The sequence below is a fragment of the Gobius niger genome (assembly GCF_951799975.1).
Source record: "Gobius niger genome assembly, chromosome: 19".
In the NCBI taxonomy this organism is placed as follows: Eukaryota; Metazoa; Chordata; class Actinopteri; order Gobiiformes; family Gobiidae; genus Gobius; species Gobius niger.
Window position 1 is genome coordinate 20,308,215 of NC_136870.1, and position 19,702 is coordinate 20,327,916.

General features: G+C 41.1%; 2 protein-coding genes across 3 annotated transcripts in view; both read left to right on the top strand.

The window, feature by feature from the left end:
• The window catches only part of samd8 (sterile alpha motif domain containing 8), a 243,737-nt gene that overhangs the window by 193,765 nt on the left and 30,270 nt on the right, over positions 1-19,702 (top strand). The gene's annotated exons all lie outside the window — the stretch shown is intronic.
• dock1 (dedicator of cytokinesis 1) overlaps positions 1-19,702 on the top strand; it is a 294,516-nt gene that overhangs the window by 83,689 nt on the left and 191,125 nt on the right. The window contains exons 24-27 of one of the 2 annotated variants that reach the window (XM_079577082.1): positions 309-320; positions 5,397-5,467; positions 7,720-7,826; positions 18,022-18,164. In XM_079577082.1, the coding sequence (XP_079433208.1) occupies positions 309-320; positions 5,397-5,467; positions 7,720-7,826; positions 18,022-18,164 (333 nt within the window). The remainder of the gene's footprint in view (positions 1-308; positions 321-5,396; positions 5,468-7,719; positions 7,827-18,021; positions 18,165-19,702) is intronic. The other variant, XM_079577083.1, reaches the window with a different exon arrangement.

Sequence of the window (19,702 nt, forward strand, 5' to 3'; positions counted from 1 at the left end):
ATTTGCAATGCCCAGATCTCATTAACTGGTAGCAAAAGCCTGAGAGAAAAGGTGCGGTTTTATTGAAGATTTAAAATGCTCAAGCTCAATGTGCATATAAATGAGACAATAATTCTGAACACATTTATGAACTAAAACATTCTGCCAAAGAGTGTTATTGGATTTGCAGTTTCATTCTCTCTGTGCAGCTTTTCTTGTCCCAACCTGTTGTTTGTCACATTTCTCTGTCTTCTCTTTTGTGTTTCCTTCACCCTGCCCTTGACTGTCCTGTGTCCTCCGGCTGTTGCTATGGCCTCTCTCCTCTTTAGCTGCTCCTGAAGGTACTTTCCTCACTGTCTGTTTGGCTTTCCCTCTCCCCTCATATCACTAATTAAACTACTACCTTTTTTTTTGGGGGGGGGGGGGGGGGGGGGGGCGTCGCGATAATTGCATCTATTCCGCTGCATGCTCTACCTATGCCCGCACAGATAACATAATCGCGGGGTAGCTGAACCCTAGCAGACCCACTGCACAGCCATAAGGAGCTCAGGAGTCAATTAGGAGGCAGTTGCTGTGTAATTGGGTGCGATATTAGCTTTAATGTCGGGGAATTAAAAATTGATCTTGAGGAACGGGCGAGGAGGCACAGCAACTTAAGTTTGTTTGGAAGTAAGTGACAGATACCGGCTAAAGTTATCAAAAAGTGCTGACAATACGAAAGTTATTTATAGACTTCTAAAAACATGGTGAAATGCATGTTTATTGAATTAGTTTACTCTTCTCTCAAAGGTTGCTTCTCCAGGACATGATTTTATGATATGAATATTGAGTAGTATTGCTACAGATCAGGGGTGCCCAATGTGTGGCCCGAGGGCTAAATTTGGCCCGCCAAATTGGGGGCACTGTTTCACTCCTTTCGCCAAGTTAAGGAAACACTGTTGTGATGTCTTGGTGTTTATCACTGAGCGTTTTAGCACATCAACTTTCCCTAGTTTTCCAACTTTTATTTCAAAGGTTGTTGACATCAACAAAGGTACATGTTAAAAATTGACTTAACATAAATGGTAAAGTCATTGTAGGCACTGCAGATACAGGTGTAGTTGTTGTTTACATTCTGCACTATATTGCTACAGTTGTTGATTTTGTTCGACTAAAACTAGGCTTTTGCCATAGTTAATATTTGTATCAATGTAGCATGTTATTTGCATAGATAGAATCAAATGCAAATGTATACCGAAAACTGAAGTAATAATAATAATAATAATAATAATAATAATGCATTGGTTTTATATAGCGCTTTTCTGGACACTCAAAGACGCTTTACATTGCACTATTCGTTCACTCCATACTCGGTGGTGGTAAGCTACTATTGTAGCCACAGCTGCCCTGGGGTAGACTGACGGAAGCGAGGCAACCAGTCTGCGCCATCGGCCCCTCCGACCACCACCAACCACTCACTAACACACTACATTTGCTAGGCTTCCTGGTGTTACCAAACGGTCTCCCATCCAAGTACCGACCAGGCCCTTCCCTGCTTAGCTTCCAAGGTCTGACGGGATTGGGCATCGCAAAGGCGGTATGACCACCAAAAAGTAACTATTATTATTTGCAGTTATAGATTGACGTTGCGGTGTTTGGCCCGCGACCTACAGGACCTTTTTCATTTTGGCCCTCTGAGACACAAAGTTTGGGCACCCCTGCCACAGAGAGCATAATAAGCCACAGAAAACAGCTGGCATTGGCATCGTGTGAACTACAAAGTTGAGCAATATCTAAAAATATCTACACAATGGGGAGATGCAAAACTCTACATCTGTGGTATGAACAAGTATCATCATAAACACTTTTCCTATACATATATAGTCGAGTAATAATGCATGCCCCTAAGCCTGACCTTGTATTCAAAGTCAATGTTCCCTTGCCTCCACTGTGCATCTGCATAAGTTATTTTCCTCATTATCGCAAAGCGCCCGGGAATCCGGAAACGTCCTTTTTTTAAGAGAGTTTGCCGAACCTTTTACTTGAAAAAGTAAATCTAACCTTTCCTTTTGTCGGCGGACCAAACTAATAACGCGACAGAGCACATCCGCGCAGACAGGTGGGAGTTTGTCTGTCTCTCAGCAAAAAAAAAAATAAAGCCTTTATGAAATCTCTCCACAAAACATCTTTTCAGGCGGCAAACTTGCAGTACCCTTCATGTGGATACTTCTGACACTTGACACAGGGATGAGTGCCATCTCTGGAACCCTTAGTGTTGTGAAGGTCACCAAAATGTATGCAAAATGGACTTTAAACCATGTTATAAGTTGTTTCATAGCATCTCTTTATTCATGTGGGTGGAGTAATCCTGTTTACTGAGGCCACTTCTTCTCAGCTCTTCGCTCAGTGTGTGTTCATTACGGCACCACTGATTTGCTAGCATGACCTTACCAAAAAAAAACAAAAAAAACAGTATTTCTGGTTCTTATTCCCACTGCTTCCTACAGAAGGCGCTGCAGGACTATTCGAAATCCAGACAAATAGGCCTGTCACAATAACACAACCTGAACTTTGGTATATTGAGGCTGGAAAATACCACGATAAATAATAATATTACATACGATCATGCCTCACTGAAACTATAACCCTAAAGCATAAACATCACAGTATTTCTTGTTCTGAATGTACTTATTAATCACATCACATGCAGTATATTTATTAACACATGAGATTAAATAAATATGAAGCACAATTGACTTCCTTGAAAATGAAATATATATAGAAAAAATGACTAATGAATGCATTGACGATAAACATTCAGCTCAGAAAATATATAGTTCATCTGTCATTTATTGAATAATAAGTCGATATAGTAATAACTGTGACAGGCCTAACAAACTAAAATATATGTACAGTCAGCAGATATTTTGTATTAAATGGGTGGGAAATAAATTGAATCGTAAATTGTATACATTTTTAACAAATTGCCCAGTTCTAGGAAGGACATATATTGTCAATCACATCTGGTCTCATAGTTTCTATGTTGATTTTCTGGTTATTCAAAACTTTATTGAATTGCTCTTATCTAATCCATTATTCCATTACTTTCACTGATGCGTAAACAGATGATTAATGTGCTTTTGGAAGAACTGCCAGGTCCTTCATATGCCAGACAAGTAGCTTCGCCTTGTCCGCTGCCTTAATGCTAACACAAAGAAAGACCATGTGCAGTATTTCCTAGATTGTTCTGTTGTGCAGCTTATCAATGTTGAAGGCCGATGAGCTTTTCATCAGGGCTGGTTAAGGGGTTCTTGTTATTATCATAAAACCATTGTGGCTCATACTTGCGTCTAGTGTTTACGGTCCGTTTTTCCACTTTCCACTAAATCTAGATAGATAGATAAACGGTTACTTGCAACCTATAAAAAAAAAAGTACCTGCATAGGAATAATAATAAAACAAAGCAGTACCAAACTTCAAATTCAACATACAAATTTAGTTTTTGTACCTGCCTACCCTATCATTTGGCTTCACCTGATCTGTAATCAGCATTCTCTGAGCATCCTGGCACCGTTGGTAATGCGCCCAGATGCTGGATCCCTCCTCCAGCTCGGCCGGTGTTTACAGAAGGCATTTAGAGGGAAGTGGCTGTCTTCATCTTTTTGTAATGTTTACTCAGAAGACTCGGGATGTACCAAAATGTGAACAGCACTAAACCTAATGCTTTTGTAAGTCTTTCTGGGATGATCATGAATGCATCAAATAGGCCAATATTTACGAGTGTGCGGATGTGTTTTATTCAGCTCATATACTAACATCATTAATAATAACATGCTAGCGTGTGTGTTTTGTGTTTGCCCTTGTTTTTATTATTAATAGAAGTGAGAAGTAAGTGAATTATTTATCGGTGCACTTGCTGAAAGAAAATGAGTTCTGATTCCAAACTAATTTTAGATATTTTAGTGCTTTGATGCAATTTTATGTAAATACTGTAGTCTGTCATTTTTCCGTTACTAAGTATCGTAATCGGGATGGGCTTTCAAATTTGGATTTGACTCTTTGACAACCTCCCATTTTGGAGAGATTGTTGTATTGCCAATCAGAGCTTCTCAGATGACACAGACTTTCCACCAGCTCCTCCTCCCATTGGACATTCTCTGCCATGCTGTGAGTGACCATTAAGAGGCGCAGCTGCATAAGACAAAGCGACCAACAAAAAGTCCCCAAAAGATAGAATATCTAAATAATAATCAGAAATGAACTGTCTAAAGCGGGGTTGTCCAAACTACGGCCCGCGGGCCAACTGCGGCCCTCGGCACACTTTTAATTGGCCCGCTGCAAATTCTAAAAAATCTGATTTATAAATTTTTTTAAATATATAATTGAATATGTCCCGCAAATGAAACAAGCGCTTGACTGTATGTAATTCTCAGTATTACTGCTTGGTGGCGCGGCTGCCTTGAACAAGGCACAAGATGGCAGAGAAAAAGAAACGCAAGATTGAACACGAGGGCCGAAAATTTCATCCACAGTGAGGAAAGGATTTTTTCTTCATAGCGTTCAAAAGCATAGTTAACATTTTATTGATTTTGCTAACTTTAATACAATAGAGGTGAAGTTATATATCTGACCTCTACTGAGTGCGGCCCAGTTGTTGTATAAAAGTTTGGACACCCCTGGTCTAAAGTGTTTCTCAGATTGTGGTACACACGCTGCTTAAAGGGACAAGATGCAAGTTGGTCATTTTACACTCGCTACTGCCACCTCAGGTCTTATACGTAACAGCAGCTTCTATATTAAGCTCGTGCATGACGCCACTTCGGACCCAAATTAACAACTCTTAGAGTGACGGTGCAGGATTATAGAGGCAGTTGTGGCCTAACATTTGAACATTTTTAAAGTCTGTGTAATCCCTTTAATGGTCCAGTCTTGGTTTAATATAGAAGCACTTTTACCCATGTTCTTACCGTGAAAAACATGAATGAACATAGCATTTCCCTTAGCTGCGGGAAGCCTAATGGGCTAAATGAGTGCTCCGAAGTTACTTCCTTGAATAGTCAATGGACTTTCCATTTTAACATTTCTCTTCAAGTCATTGCCGAACTCAATCTTGCCATTTTGTCTTAACAAGCTCTACATCATTTCCCCCTTTTGTTATTTTTATTTCCGACCTTTTATACGCACACATATGAGTCGGTTAGCCCATGCTGAATAAGTGAAGCCACCCCCACTTTGTCTATATTTCTTTACATGATTCTCAATGTCAACATTTTGGGAACTACTGCTGTAATGCAAATGCTGTGCCAAATACCTAGTAGCTAGTGGGTTTAAAAGCATTTTTTTTTTTCAAAATATGCCAGCACTGTTGTTATCATTTTCTCAAATCAATGCTTTTAAGAAACTAACTGAGCCTCCTCGTTGTGCTTTTCCTTTCCCAGGGCGCTGCACTGAAGTATCTCCCCACTATTGTCAATGACGTCAAGCTTGTTTTCGATCCCAAAGAACTGAGGTAGGTTTGCATTCAGTGCAGTACATAGTGTGCAATTGTCTTTTGCACCCACATCAAATTAAAATTCAATAATGGATGCCGGCTTTTTAATATTGTTCCTCATATTTTCACTTAAGCTTTTTGCAGGCTGTTTTCACTAGATAAATGCACTCGTAGACCTTTCATTGCTATGGACACCTGCAGCAGCCAATTTATAATTAAAAAAAAGTAGTAGTCTGTGAAAAATCTCTGTGGCAACTATGTATTCAGGACAGAGTGAAGCCACATTTTGAAACAAGATTATATTATATAAAGCACACAAAGAATGTACAGCGCTATGGAGGATTCTTTTGTTAATGCTATAAATGAGTGCACATTTAGCTTGGCCTTCACCAACCAACAAGGTGCCTGTCAATTGCTTTGTACATTCTCTGCGCTGACGATACTGAGGTCTCTCCAAAACTGGAAGCTTTCAGGATTTGTTTTGGACTAGATTTGCAACAACAACAACAACAAAAAAAAAAAAAAGAGTTCTTCTTCCAACATAAATGTTAACAAGGTTATTCTTCAGCTTACTCCTTATGAGCTTTTCTGTGTACCTTGTTCAATCATTGTGTAAGGCATAAGTGGTCCCTGCTTATTTTCTACACAAGAAGCTCAAATGAACGAAAACATGAATGAAAGAACATCAAGATATTCACATTTTGTTGGGGAAGTCACTGTTCATTTCTTTTATTTCAATTTTCAAATGAAAAGGAGATTTTTAATGATAACATCAAGCTTTAAAGGATCTGTATCATGCTATTTTAGCCATCCCAAAGTAAAGTATAGGCATTTATATGATATATTATACCTTTTTTTTTTTTTATTCTTCTGTTGTAGCACTTTGAGGTTTCGCTGAAATGTAAAGTGCAATATAAATAAAATTTATTATTATTATTATTATTATTACCTCTACTGCTATGGAGTACCATTTTTTTGTTAGAAATATTTAAGTAAGTAGTATAAATATTTTCTGGGGGTATTTTGCAAACCTGGAAGACAAGACGCTTCGATTCAGTTAACTCCGCCCCCTCTCTCCGAGCGGATCTGCCCATGCATTATTAGCAGTAAAATAAATATAGATATTACTGCTATAAGTGAAGTTACTTCACAATACAGTTATAAGGAGTTGACATCTGCAACACGGCTTCATAAATGGCTAACACACATGTTAACACACAAGCTAACACGCGGCTTGACTCACCACCGCTCCTGGCCTCTCCATCACATCAGGGACTCGCGTTGGTTATAAAAGTTAATCCACTTTGAGAAGATTCACCAAACATCCATCAGAGACAGTCACGGAAAAACACTATTTTGGCTGATAGTCACTGAATCCCAGAAAGAAATTCCAACTTCTGGCGAGTGTCCTCTTTAGGAAGGTTGAAAAAAGTCCTGCACCTCTCGTAGCCAGACGTGCTTTTCTTAGTGGTTTTCCAGCAGAGGGCGGAGCACCTGTTTAGAGAGCAGGATTCAGGAGGATTGCTGAGAACTGTGTGAATGAAGCCACAAACCACTCTGGGGGCATTTTTGATAAGGAAATAGCATAAAAACATGGCTAAAAGCTCCAAAAAGTCGATTTTGCATAGACCCTTTAAAATGGAAATGGAACGGACTACAGCTGACAATGGAACACCAGTATCAGTAGCAGTCTCCAATTCTGAAAAAAGTGTTTCCCAGGAGTCCGTGGGAAGTCTCTTGTTATTTTCACACATGTGCAGCTCCCCCTCCAAAACATATTTTTGCTCACATTGACTAAATGTGTTGAATTTGTAGACTTGGGTTAATTGGCTCTAACAACATAATGCTACAAAAAGTCCTTTAAAGATGGGAGCTTTCTTAAGCAGAGAAACAATGTTCCTTTAGATCTCCGCTTGAAGCTGGAGGACTCTCACTCCCACGCAGATGCCTCGTGCTTTTGGGCTGATTATACTCTTCTCATTAGACGAGTGGGTTTATCCTTAACTTAGGTACTTCTGCGTTTGTTCCGCCACCACGGATAACATGTCCCGTTTATATGCTTTAAATTGCAAAGCAGCTAGATTTTCATACTAATTACTCAAGTGCGAAAGTGAGACTTGTCAAATTCATGCTCTCTGTGCTGTGACTTTTTTCTTACTCCTTCCTCGATCATTGCCCTGCGTTGTATCCACTCACCCAGGCCCCTGTCCTCACATCACATTGACATTTCTAACCGTGATTCTCCCGGGGATGTGTCGGTGTCTTTGCAGTAAGCTGTTCACTGAGTTCATCCTGAAGGTTCCTCTGGGTCGCCTGGTCAAGCAGAAGCTGGACTGCATGATTGACATTGTCCACAGCGATCTCTTCAGTCATCACGGTAAGACACATTTTGCACTCTTATATGGCCATCCACACACCCCCCCCACACCGGACTCCCATGGGTGCCCCAGGATAAGGTCACTGGACAGGCACAGTGGAAGTGTTTTCTGGTGTGTCAGTATTTTTTTTTTATATAACATTGTGGAATTTTACTGCACTGTTGGAATTGGCAGCCGGTGGTTCACGATCACCATTCGAATCAAAGCTAGTACATTTTTTTTATAATCATTACGGGAGACGTTATATCCTCTCCCCAAACAAAGTTAACTGAATCACCCACATTGCCCACTCCAGGCCTTTTTGTGTTGCAGTTTTGTGGATGCAAATGCTGATCGGATACACTCACACTTGTCTATTCAAACTTCTACACCCAAGCTTGGAAATCCCCACGTTTGGCTGGAGCAGGTTTAGCAAAACTGTGCCCAAACATGGCACACTTAAGAGCCTAGCATTTGGAGCAGGTCGGATGAAGCGCGAAATGGTTTCTCACATATGCACTCCCTGCAGTCCATCTCATAGTAGAAAGGTGATGAAAATGTATGTGTGTGTGTATATATATAAGTCTTGTGTCAATGCCAAGATTCTGCGCTGACCTTCTCTCATGAACGAAGACAGAAAACAGCGACAGTAGCTCTGAAATCTCAGAACTACTGCTTCTTGTGTGCAGTTCAGTCCAAAACATGAGTCATCTCGCCAAAAACACTCAACTAAGGTTCACATTACTTACCGCTGTGCTTACTTTGCTCTCTCCTGGTCGAGCGCTAGTGTGTTCCCATCCGTAATGAAGAATTTTCTTGTTAGTTGTTTATATTCCTCCAACCCGGCATTTGGTGATGCTATGTATAGAGACTGTAACCAAGCATCTTGCCCAGTTCTGCTGAAAATCTGAAAAATGTGGTTATATTTGCAAATTGCCATCAACTGTTGTTTTATTTAAGTTCAAGGTCAAGGTCAAGTTTACTTCTATAGCACATTTACAACAACCACGGCTGCCCAAAGTGCTTCACAACACAAACAAATGAGAAAAACTAGGAATACAAATACAAACAAGGCATGATAAACATTGCATCAATTTAAACAAAAAATACAATGGCGAAACAGTGTAACATATTAAAAAGCCTGTGTAAAGAGGTGAGTTTTAAGAGAGGACTTAAAACTGCTTAGAGTCGGGGCCAAACGGATGTTGAGGGGCAGACCGTTCCACAGTCGGGGGGCAGCAGCGGAAAAAGCTCTGTCTCCTCTGGTTTTCATGTGCGTTTTGGGCACATCCAGAAGGAGCAGGTCAGCTGAGCGAAGTGCTCTGGACGGGGCATGGACAGAGAGTAGCTCAGACAGATACAGAGGTGCCAAGCCATTTAAACATTTAAAAACAATTAAAAGAATCTTAAAATTGATTCTGTGACAGACAGGAAGCCAGCGCAGACGGGCGAGCACAGGTGTAAAGTGCTCACGTCGCCTGGTGCCGGTCAGCAAGCGGGCCGCTGCGTTTTGGACCATTTGTAGCCTCTTAATGGACGCTTTGTCCAAACCACAGTACAAAGCATTACAGTAGTCTAGACGAGTGGTAATGAGTGCATGTACTGCTTTTTCAAGTTCGTTTGGAGGAATGTAGGATTTAACTTTACTTAAAAGGCGCATCTGGAAAAAGCTAGTTTGGATAACTGAACTAATTTGCTTGTGTAGTTTAAAAGAGCTGTCCAACATGACGCCAAGATTCCTCACAGATGGGCGAACATAAGGAGCAAGTGGGCCAAGCAGAGCAATATCTGCAGCGTTAAAATTACCAAATAATGCCATCTCTGTTTTCTTTTCAGTTCAATATTTTGGAAAAGTTTGTGATAATTGTGCATCGCATGAATATTGAAGTTTTGACTATTTTGCAATTGTTTGATTTGGACAATGGCAAGTTCGGTCTAGCTGGCTTGGAGATCATTTTTAAACTTCCATCTCGAGGAGAAGGGGCAGGGTAGCTTGCAGGGTAGCTTACTACCACTGAGTATCGCGTAAGTGAATCATGACAACAGAGTGACGCAGAGTGAGTTGTAAAGTGCAGTACAACTACCAACTACCATGATGGTGAAAATCTGAGCTTGAAAGACAGCATTGACAAGACAGCATCATTGCTACTGCTGATTTGGGAAACGGCAAGCCTGGACTGCACTGATCTTGCGCTGGGATGGCAAAACTGTGGATGACTTGACTGGTCCTGGACAAGAGCGTGTCGATCGTCTTCCAATTCTGGTCTCAGGGCAGATTGTGCTGAAGCTGCAGTCGTTTCCAAAACTTCACGACGGAACGGCAGCTACCATTCACAGGCAGAGACAGAAAGCATAGATGAGTGGGGCATGTGCTTTGATACTACAGCTACAAACGCTGGAACAAAAGGTGGACATTTTTTCAGATTAGAAGAGTTCCTGTAGTCTTATCCTAGTGAATGAGGATACCGGGAGACATATAAATTGAGTCAAAGGTTGCTCGGTCTGTGAGGGTATAGTCAACGACCGTGACAAAATAAAGACACATTCAGGTGGATTGGGCAAGTGCTAAATATAATTTCATGCTATGGTATGTTTTTTTATTTAGACAGGGACAGTGCACAATTTAACATTGACCAAAAGGAAAGATGCAATTTCCACCTGTGGTCCCTGGGCAGGTTGATGTTGCAGTACAAAAACTGATTTTAAATGTAGATGAATACTTGACCATGGATTTATACGTTTTGACATCATTAAAAGCATACATTTAATTTAAACAAGATTGGAACATTAGAACATTCATCATACTTTTAATACAGCCTATTTACAGCCTCTAGAATGCAAGAGAAGGTTGGTCAGTACATTCACTGTTCAAGTTTTTTAGGAACATCTTATCGAGCACGTTTTGGAAAAGCAACCCTCATACTTGTCGACTTGGTGGCCATCTTGCCCTGAGGCATGTTGTTCATGTGTTCCGGCCTCGCTCAAACTGTTGACTGAGATTTTAGCCTCTGGCAAGAAAGGTCTTAGAAATACCATTACACCTTTTCTCACTCCGACAGTAGGGGAACTCAAATATCCTAATTTGCCACTGATATAGTGACCTGACATGACAGTTTATTGATCATGTATTATTTTCTAACACCCTTTATTCTCTCCTAAAGGGCACGACTCTTTGGAGCCTGTGGTTATTTTGTTGACCTTCTTGTGTTATTGTTGACACTTGGACCTCCCTCTTGCTTCCGAAAAGGTCTTCACTGCAGAAAATTAGTTTTGCGTTGACTGATCTTTAGCGCTCACAAAACCCATTTCCAAACAGCGCCAGAAACTTACTAATAAACCTTAATTAAACATCAAGAATGGATACTTTCTAACCTTTATTGCACATAATGACAGCTTTGATGAGCAAATGAGTCAGTCAGGCAGCAGTAAAACAGCTTTTATGGAACGCTTTCTGATCCCCAGGCGGTCCAGAATAAAAAGAGCTATCTGTCAGTCAGTGCAATGCTAAAATGCAGTGTAATAGCTTATAATGTACCTTAAAACACACAAAAATGTCCAAAAATATGATTAAGCTGTCATCTGTGATGGGTTGTTCTTGTGTTAAGGACATTTTTTTCTTTCACCTCAAGGGGCTTCATGAGCGTTAATAACTCTAAGTGCAGGTTGAGTACATCCCGGGTCAGCACAATAGAGAGGCAAGAGGAGGATTATGCAAATTGACTTTTTAGAGCTCATTTCCATGTTACAATGTTGTTATCTCATCATAAACATACCTGGAGTTGTGTTTTGAGCCACTAGCGCATGTTTGGGTAGTTTTTGGACCTTCAAGCTTAATCCCATCATCGCAAAGTAAAATCACTTGCGATAGCTTCACGACAGCCTCAGAGGCACTAACCCAAGTTTTGTTTCCCCCTCTCTCTTTATTGAAACCGCTGTGCAGTGAAGGGGAGCAAGAGAAGGGGGGGTGGGAGGGGCTTTGGGGAGAAAATCAGGAAGTGAAACTACTTGATATTTTGTTTCATCTGATCAATATTGTATTTTCTAACCAGCAAAGTGTAAGTCTAAACCTAGTAATTGATAGCATTACTCACTATACACTAGTGTTTTTTAAATACGTTGACAGTAGCTTTTTAGAATAAAGATTTGTGGCACCAATAACAAGGTAATGCTCCCTGTGGAATAACATATAATCAGCCTGCTGCTAAAAGATCATTAGTTTGGCAAAGCCTGATTAGGAAAGAGGTGAATGTCCTCACTGCTGAAACAACCCAGTACCTTTTTGTCTGTGATGGAAAACTTCTAAACAAGTCACAAATTAACAAATAAAGGACAGAAATTGTGGGGACTAAATTAAAATGCACCGCAGCTGCTCTATGATGGAAGTGTTTGCTTTCCTGTAGGCTGCGTTGTCATTACCATAATAACAGTTTTGTGTAGAGACATGTCTTAAAATTGGTCCCCCATGGATTCGTTTCAGGGGTTGAAAATGACCTCGCAGACAGTAACATGACATTAATTTTCCATGCTTTTCTCCTGTTGATCGAAAACGGAATTGTTTTTTGTGTGGCAATGTGATTGGTATGCACGATTGGCCACTGCGTTTGTAGATAAAAACTTAATGAAGCCAGAGAAATTGGAGGTGGCGTGTTACTTTTTTTTCCTCCAAATTTTCGCAAGCCACAACAGTGTGTCACCTGCATTGTTGATAGTGTGATGGGAGCATAAATCACTTGTAAAGTAGATTTTTTCCAAGGGGATGGGTAAAAGGACAAGTATGCCAGTGCTTCTGTGTTTTTGGTAAAGGGAGAAATCACTGCATAAACACCTGTTTGCCAAACGCCAGGAGTTTTTGGCGAGGCTTTTTAGTCGGGGCTCGATGGTTCCAGTTGACCTGCCCCACACAAAGCACGTGCCTTCACATGTTTTGGATAATCATGTGTTGCCAAAAGAGGCGAAAGTGAAAATCTTGAGCCTTTGCGTCACCAGCACTTTACATACAGAATGTAACGATCCAGGATGTTAAGGCTGGGGAACAAACGGAAAGAATTGTGATCTGATAACTGTGGTATTACTGAGATATTATACTTTCAACACAGGACATGAGCAATTAAAAATATTGTGTCCAAAAAAAATAAAAATAAAATACAAATCAGAACCCAAAATAAGGCAAATATAAATTGAATAGGAACAATTATGATAAAACCAAACTTTTGCATATTTTTTGGGGCTGTGAGAGCAAAAAAAAGGGAAGTTCCAGCAGATGGGAAGACCCTTTGATGACATTTTGCTTCCTTTAGTGTTATATCTGCTTGCGATACAGGACATGCAATGGCTGATGGTTGGGGGCAGACATGGCTCAGGTACATCCATATAGGGGCGTCAAAACAAGCTAGTTTTCCATTAGAAAGCATTGCACTTTATGCACGTTCTAAACAACTGTAAAGTCATTTTTTCAAAAAAATCTACAGCTAGATATTACTCCTGTGATAATGCTGGGTTAGTTACATTTAAAGGGACCAGGTGGGTTTTCGTCAGGAACATTTTAGAAATCTTGTATACTAATGAGGGCCAGACTTTGATTGACAGGCCGTTAGCATCAGTGCTAATGCCGCGGCTATGACCGAACTGCATGTCACATTAGGGCCGAGTCTACTGTGAAGATCCCGCCTTTTGCCCTTTCTAGGAACATGCTCGGTCAGAGCAGGGTAGGAGGAGTCTGTAAATCCATCATGATTTCCTCTTCGATCGTGGTCATTATGGTAAACTGAGTGGAGTGAGCAGGAGCTGTCTATTAATTCTATAGTCTATGGGTGCACGTGCTGGTGTTTTGATCACATTTCTGCCCTGCATGGCGCTCCTCAATACAAGAGCCCAGCCCTCTTCTCTTCTCAGCTCTGTTCTCATTTTTTCGGGACACGGCAAATGATGAACTCACAGTGCTATAAAGTTTGTAGGATGGCTTGGCTTGAAAATGCTGCATGAAGTACACGAGGCCGCACGATGTTGTTGTAAAGATGAGGAGAGAGAAGGGGAAGAAGCAACAAGCACTCGTTGCAGTCACACCACACATCAGTCGACCCCGTCTTTCTAAGCCACGCCCCGTGCCCTGGCCATGTAAACACTAGCGCACGTTAGCTTTCACATAGGATGTCACACTAGTCTGTGCTAATGTGCTTTTTTTACACCCATAACTAATGCGACTGATACAAATTCTCCTACCAAAATGCACACACTTTAAAGTGTCATTATGTCTCCTGTAAAGTGAGGGCTTTTGATCTTGCTTTATGTTGATCCGCATTGTGTTCATGTTCTCTCTCCAAGCTCTACCATTGCGCTGTGTGCGTAATAGGATTAACACAAGTATTTAATATCAGGTCTTTGAGCGATGTAATACACGCTAAGACGCTTTAGTGTTTGAAACAGATGCAGCAATCGCCACACTTCAGTCACTCCTGAAGCTATTTTCATGACAATCTTAATCTGTCTCTATTGGTGATTAAACTTTATACTATATTTGTCAACCAGTGCCTTGGCAACCTTTCAGGAATAGTGGACAGCATATGTGGGCAATGGAGTACCTACGTCGAGTACCCAGCAGGAGGACTGTGCTTGCATTGGGTGTTGTGAATATATGGGCAGAAGGATGATGAGGCGAGAGCTGCCAGGAAAACGAGAAGAGGTTTTTGACGTGGCGAGGGAGGGCATGAAATTACCTGGCATGAGGCAGAAGCATACAGATAATTTGTATTTGTGGATACTTGTTTTGCTGGCTTGTGTTATTTGGTTGTTAAATCCGCGTTTTCAATCATTTTCAAAGCAATTCGTCGCATTGATTGGGTTTGCTTTCAATACAGCATCACATTGTTTATGAAGAGGCTCCGATAGGCCAGACCATTCTTTACTGTTTACATCAGGTAGTTTATCTCTCAACTATCGGCATTGCTATTTGTGCGCATGTGTCTGTCTATAGATGCGTTGGTGAGTAATGGCGTCAGGTTATTATTTCTTTTCTTCCCAGCCGTTGAGTGGGTTATTAAAGCTGTAACGCCCTCTTTCAAGCCATGACGGAATATTGATTCAAAACTGAAATCAATAAATGTAGTTGTTAAGAAGGGCGTCGTCTCTCTGTGAATGGCAATAGAATGAAAGATGGGTATGTGAAGAAAGCTTACAGTTAGTTGGAGGACTTTAGTAATCCATTTTTATGCTTGCATTGCATTTGTCCTCCGCACAACAGGGTTCCCTTTGTGCTACACCTCATGTCTCATACTTTTGTCTTTTTATGTCTATATTATCTTATCTTGAAGGCAGGATTTTATCACAAAGAGTCAGACGTTTCTGGTTAACCTACGTTTAAAAAATCCTCCCATAAACCCTTTCCATAACCGTCTACAAGCTGCCAAAAATCCATCTACATGTCCTTCCAACATGGCAGAACACACACAATGCTCCCGCGATGACTATCGAGGGATTTAATAAAAATATGATAATCTCCTGGCCTTGAGGCGTGGGTTTACCTTCCTCCTTGGAACTCTGACTTTGTGCCTTATCTGCGCTGTCCTCCGTTTCAAATAACCACACGCATTCTCCACCTTAGGCCAATGCAAATTCAATATTTGTTGTTACAGACAGCCTTGGAATGGTTTTCTTTAGAAAGGCATATTCCATTATTAACAAGTCTCAAAGTGTAGGGCAGAGAGGCTAAGGGGAAAATGGCCTTTTCGAGTCACTGTGGAAACTTGTTTGCCAAGTCATGCATACCTTAGCTTGTTCATAATAGTCTAATATAATCAAAAGTAAAATTGATTGAGAACACAGAAAATCAAGCAAAGCTTCAGCAGTCCTCATTTTTATTTGCCCGCCAGGCTTCACATTAATCTTTGAAAGAAGCCAATCTTTATTGAGTCTTAGTCTATTAAATATACCATGTTTATACATTTTCTTATTATGGAGTTCTATTTTAATTAAAGTACGTCTTCGTATGAGCAACATTTATCTTCTGGCTACTACTGCCTCTGAACGCCTCTCGTGCTGCATTTCCTCTTTGTCTTTGCATTATTGTTTGTTTTTTTAAAGACAGTTTTCATTTCAACCTGAAAAGACTCACAGAAACGGAATGACGGTATGAGTGTTTTATTAACGAACATGAATCATTATTGGGGCTCAGACCCCGGCGGCAGACTGAACGAACGATATGGAATGCATGGCTTTGACGAATGATGGCCATGATCTTCCCCGGAGCCTGGACCCTGGTGGAAGAGACCTGGGTTGGCCACTTGATGAGCGGAGCCCAGGAGGAGCCAGGCGGAGAAAGGGGTGGAGGAGGGTCGTAGCACGGCTGGCAGACGGCTGAGTGATTGACCAGGGAGCTTAAAAAGGGGATCCTGAGCGATGAGCGGCTTGTGAGGGGATGAGCAGCTGCGGTGATTGGCTGTTGTGAAGGTGCGGCTTGAGCGGGGTCCGTGATTGGATGATTGGAGTGTGCTGCCGGTGATGAGGTGGTGAATGAATGCAGCTGGTAGATCTTGCAGGTTGAATTTGCGCATAAGCTTCATTACGATGTATATTTGTAATCTTTGATTTTTTTTTACTTAGGCCAGTGTTTTTCAACCACTGTGCCGTGGCACACTAGTGTGCCGTGAGATATTGTCTGGTGTGCCTTGGGAAATTATGCAATTTCACCTAGTTGTCTTTTTTAAAATACATCCATTATTATCCGCAAATAATGTACAGTTTTCGAATGTCTGTGCCCTCTAGTGTCATGGCAGAGTAACCATGTAATACTCTTCCATATCAGTAAGTGTCCGCAGGTAGCTCATTTGTGATGATCAATGGCATTGTGGCTCGCGAGACTATATGGTGTTCCTATTCAAGACACTTTGATGAGAACGACTGAGTATAGGCTACAGAGTTACATTTTTTTCACATTTTCTGCTGGTGGTGTGCCTCGTGCCTTGGCTCAAAATAGGTTGAAAAGTACTGACTTAGGCACATCACTGGGCCTTGAGGACCGAATTTGTGAATTTCGTGTTTTTATGGCATGTTTGAATGACAAAACCTTAAATCTTAAACCTTACTGCACAACGACAATTCCCCATGATTATATTGTGTATAGGAGAGGGAAAGGAAGGAATGCTTTTTTATAAATGAATAGAAAATAAATCTTTACAAATCGCTTAATCCAACCAAAGAGTCAATCGATGGAGACAGTCTACATACTGTGCCTGCGCCAAGCCTGGATAAACAGATGAAGTTTCAGAGAGTGGATCAGTCTTAAGACATATTTTGCATAGTAATACAGAGCACACTGCTAACTGGGGCTGGGCAATATGGCCAAAAAATAAAATCTTGATTATTATTATTATTTTTTTTACTTTACTTTGACTTTTTATACTGTTGCTTCAGCTCCAAAATCTCTATCAGTTTAGTCGGAAAAGGAGTCCGTAACTCCTTTGTGCGATGTAATTATTGATTTCTTCATATTTGTCAAGCATATTCCTAATTGCCGTTCACATTGTGTCCTAAATGAATGGTTTCTCACCACTGCCTCTGTCAGAACTCCTTAGTGACTTTTGGCAGCCACACTGCTGCATTGCTGATTGCCTAAGCAGCTCATTTTAATTGATAGACTAATTGTTTACTCTGTTGTATTGTGGCTCTGGGATGCTGGAGGGCAGCGCATATGTTACCCAGGCATTTTGGTTTGGTGGGAAGATCCATCATCATCTCAGTTTCAATAGTTATCTCTCAATCAATAGTTTCTCTCCTCTTCCATCCCACTGCTGCCCACTATTATTTACATACATATTTTGATGATAACTACGTTTTGCACAGGGTTTAGGCAACATTTTGCTTTTGTATGTGGTAGAGTTGACAATCATGCTTTGAGAATTACTGATGTAATGCGTTGAACAGTCTTATGTAAAACAAATTTTGCACTTATAACATGTTCATGCAATTCACAAGATCAATGTAGCAAAAACACTTTATAGTTATTCAAAATACATTGTGAAGTGAATATTGATCATCTGAACACAACCGTAATGTAAAAAATGTCATAAATTGCATTTATTTAATTTCCCAAGTCTCCCAATTAAATTCAAATGCTAGTATCCGAGACTAACTCCAGGCAAATACATGTGAAGTAATGTGTACTTGTATAAACAGCCCTGTTGTTTGGATCGCACTGATTGCATGCTGTGGGCTTTTCTCTAGACTGCAGAGAGATCCTTTTGCCGCTGATGACGGAGCAGCTGAAGTTTCACCTGGAGAAGAGAGACGAGATGAAGAGAGAGGAGCTGAGCGCGTGCTGCCAACTGCTCAGCGACGTCCTGGAGGTGCTGTACAGGAAAGACGTGGTAAGAGATTACTGCAACTAAACGGCTGTATTATTATGTTAGTCACACTCCCCATCTCATTAAATCAGAGAAATATTATTTTTACTTGGTCCACATTTTTAAATTGTGTCTGACATCTCGCCAAATGCTTGAAATAAATGAATGCACATTAGAAAGACGTCCATGTTTGAACATTGTGCTGACTCTGCACAACAACACAGATTCCATAAAGACTTCAGATAAAGAAATATAGTTTGTGACATCCGTTTGAACATCCGTCAATTGCATTTCCAAACTACATAGTGGATTATTTCTTTCCGGTGTAGCTCTATTTGTACTGTGATTGCGTGAAGCTACAGTCCCGTTTGCACGGGCACAGCGTTAGTGGACTGAGTCGGAATTGAAATGAGAAAGGCGTGCGTTGGAAACGGTTATGAACATTTCAATCTGCTGTTTGTACTTCAGTGGAGCTGGCCCTGGCCCTCACACACTTCTGCGCACGGGAGATCCAGAGCTGTGGGTTTGATCAGGATCCATGGCACGACTCCTGATGCCCTCCCTCAGGCCTGACCGCCTCCCTCCCTAAAAGTTCCCTCTCCCTGCCATCTCTCTCTCTCATTGATCTGTAGCTCTCAGCCTTCGACTCTTGGCTCTGTCAGGGATTATCCAGCTCTACCGCCGGCCGCGCTGCCTTTCACACCACCGTCGACTGTAGAGTCTCCCTGATGATAACACACTTTTTCTATTTCACACTAATGGGTGTTTTTAAACTCGGTAATGTAAACACATGGATCAAAGACACTACCCTGCTGGAGAAAATCCTGTATTTTATGAATGGTTGCTGCCAGCCAATAATGCAAGATTGTATTGGTCCGGGTTCTGTGTGGATTTTGCAGGTGCTCCCTGTGTCTGGGAAGGTTTCCTCTGGGTGCTCCAGTTTACTTAAAAAATATTCAATGTCTACCTAGATTTGATCGTTCAGTTCATCCTCTACACTGCCTGACAAAAAAAAAGTGGCCCCCTGGATCTGGGGTTGCTGGATTTGATCAAGTTTAGCCTCAGTAACACTATGTTGCCCAAAGAATGAGATCAGCTGACGACCTGAACATCCTGAAGGGCCAACTTATTTCATCAATTGGTCATCATTTTCACACATGGATTGGACACCACAGAGTCCAGATCTTAACTCCACTGAGAATCTTTGGGATGTTCATAGTCATGCAGTAACATTCTTAGTTTGAGACAGTGAATTATATACTGTTATATGTTTTAATTATTTATTTGTTGATTTATTGGTTTATTTGGTCAGGACAGTGCATGTTAATATACATGGGTCACATGCATGTAAACATGCCACACCGGATTTCCATCTGTCATCCCCCACAAACAGTCTCATGCGTACCCTCAATCATCCTGGCCTATTGTTCATGCTTTTAGTGGCAGGGGAAACCGGCGCACCCAGACGAAACCTGCGTAGACATGGGGAGAACAAACTCCACACAGAAAGGCCCCGTCTAGGTGGGAATTGAATCTGGGACCTCCGAGCTGTGAAGCATGAG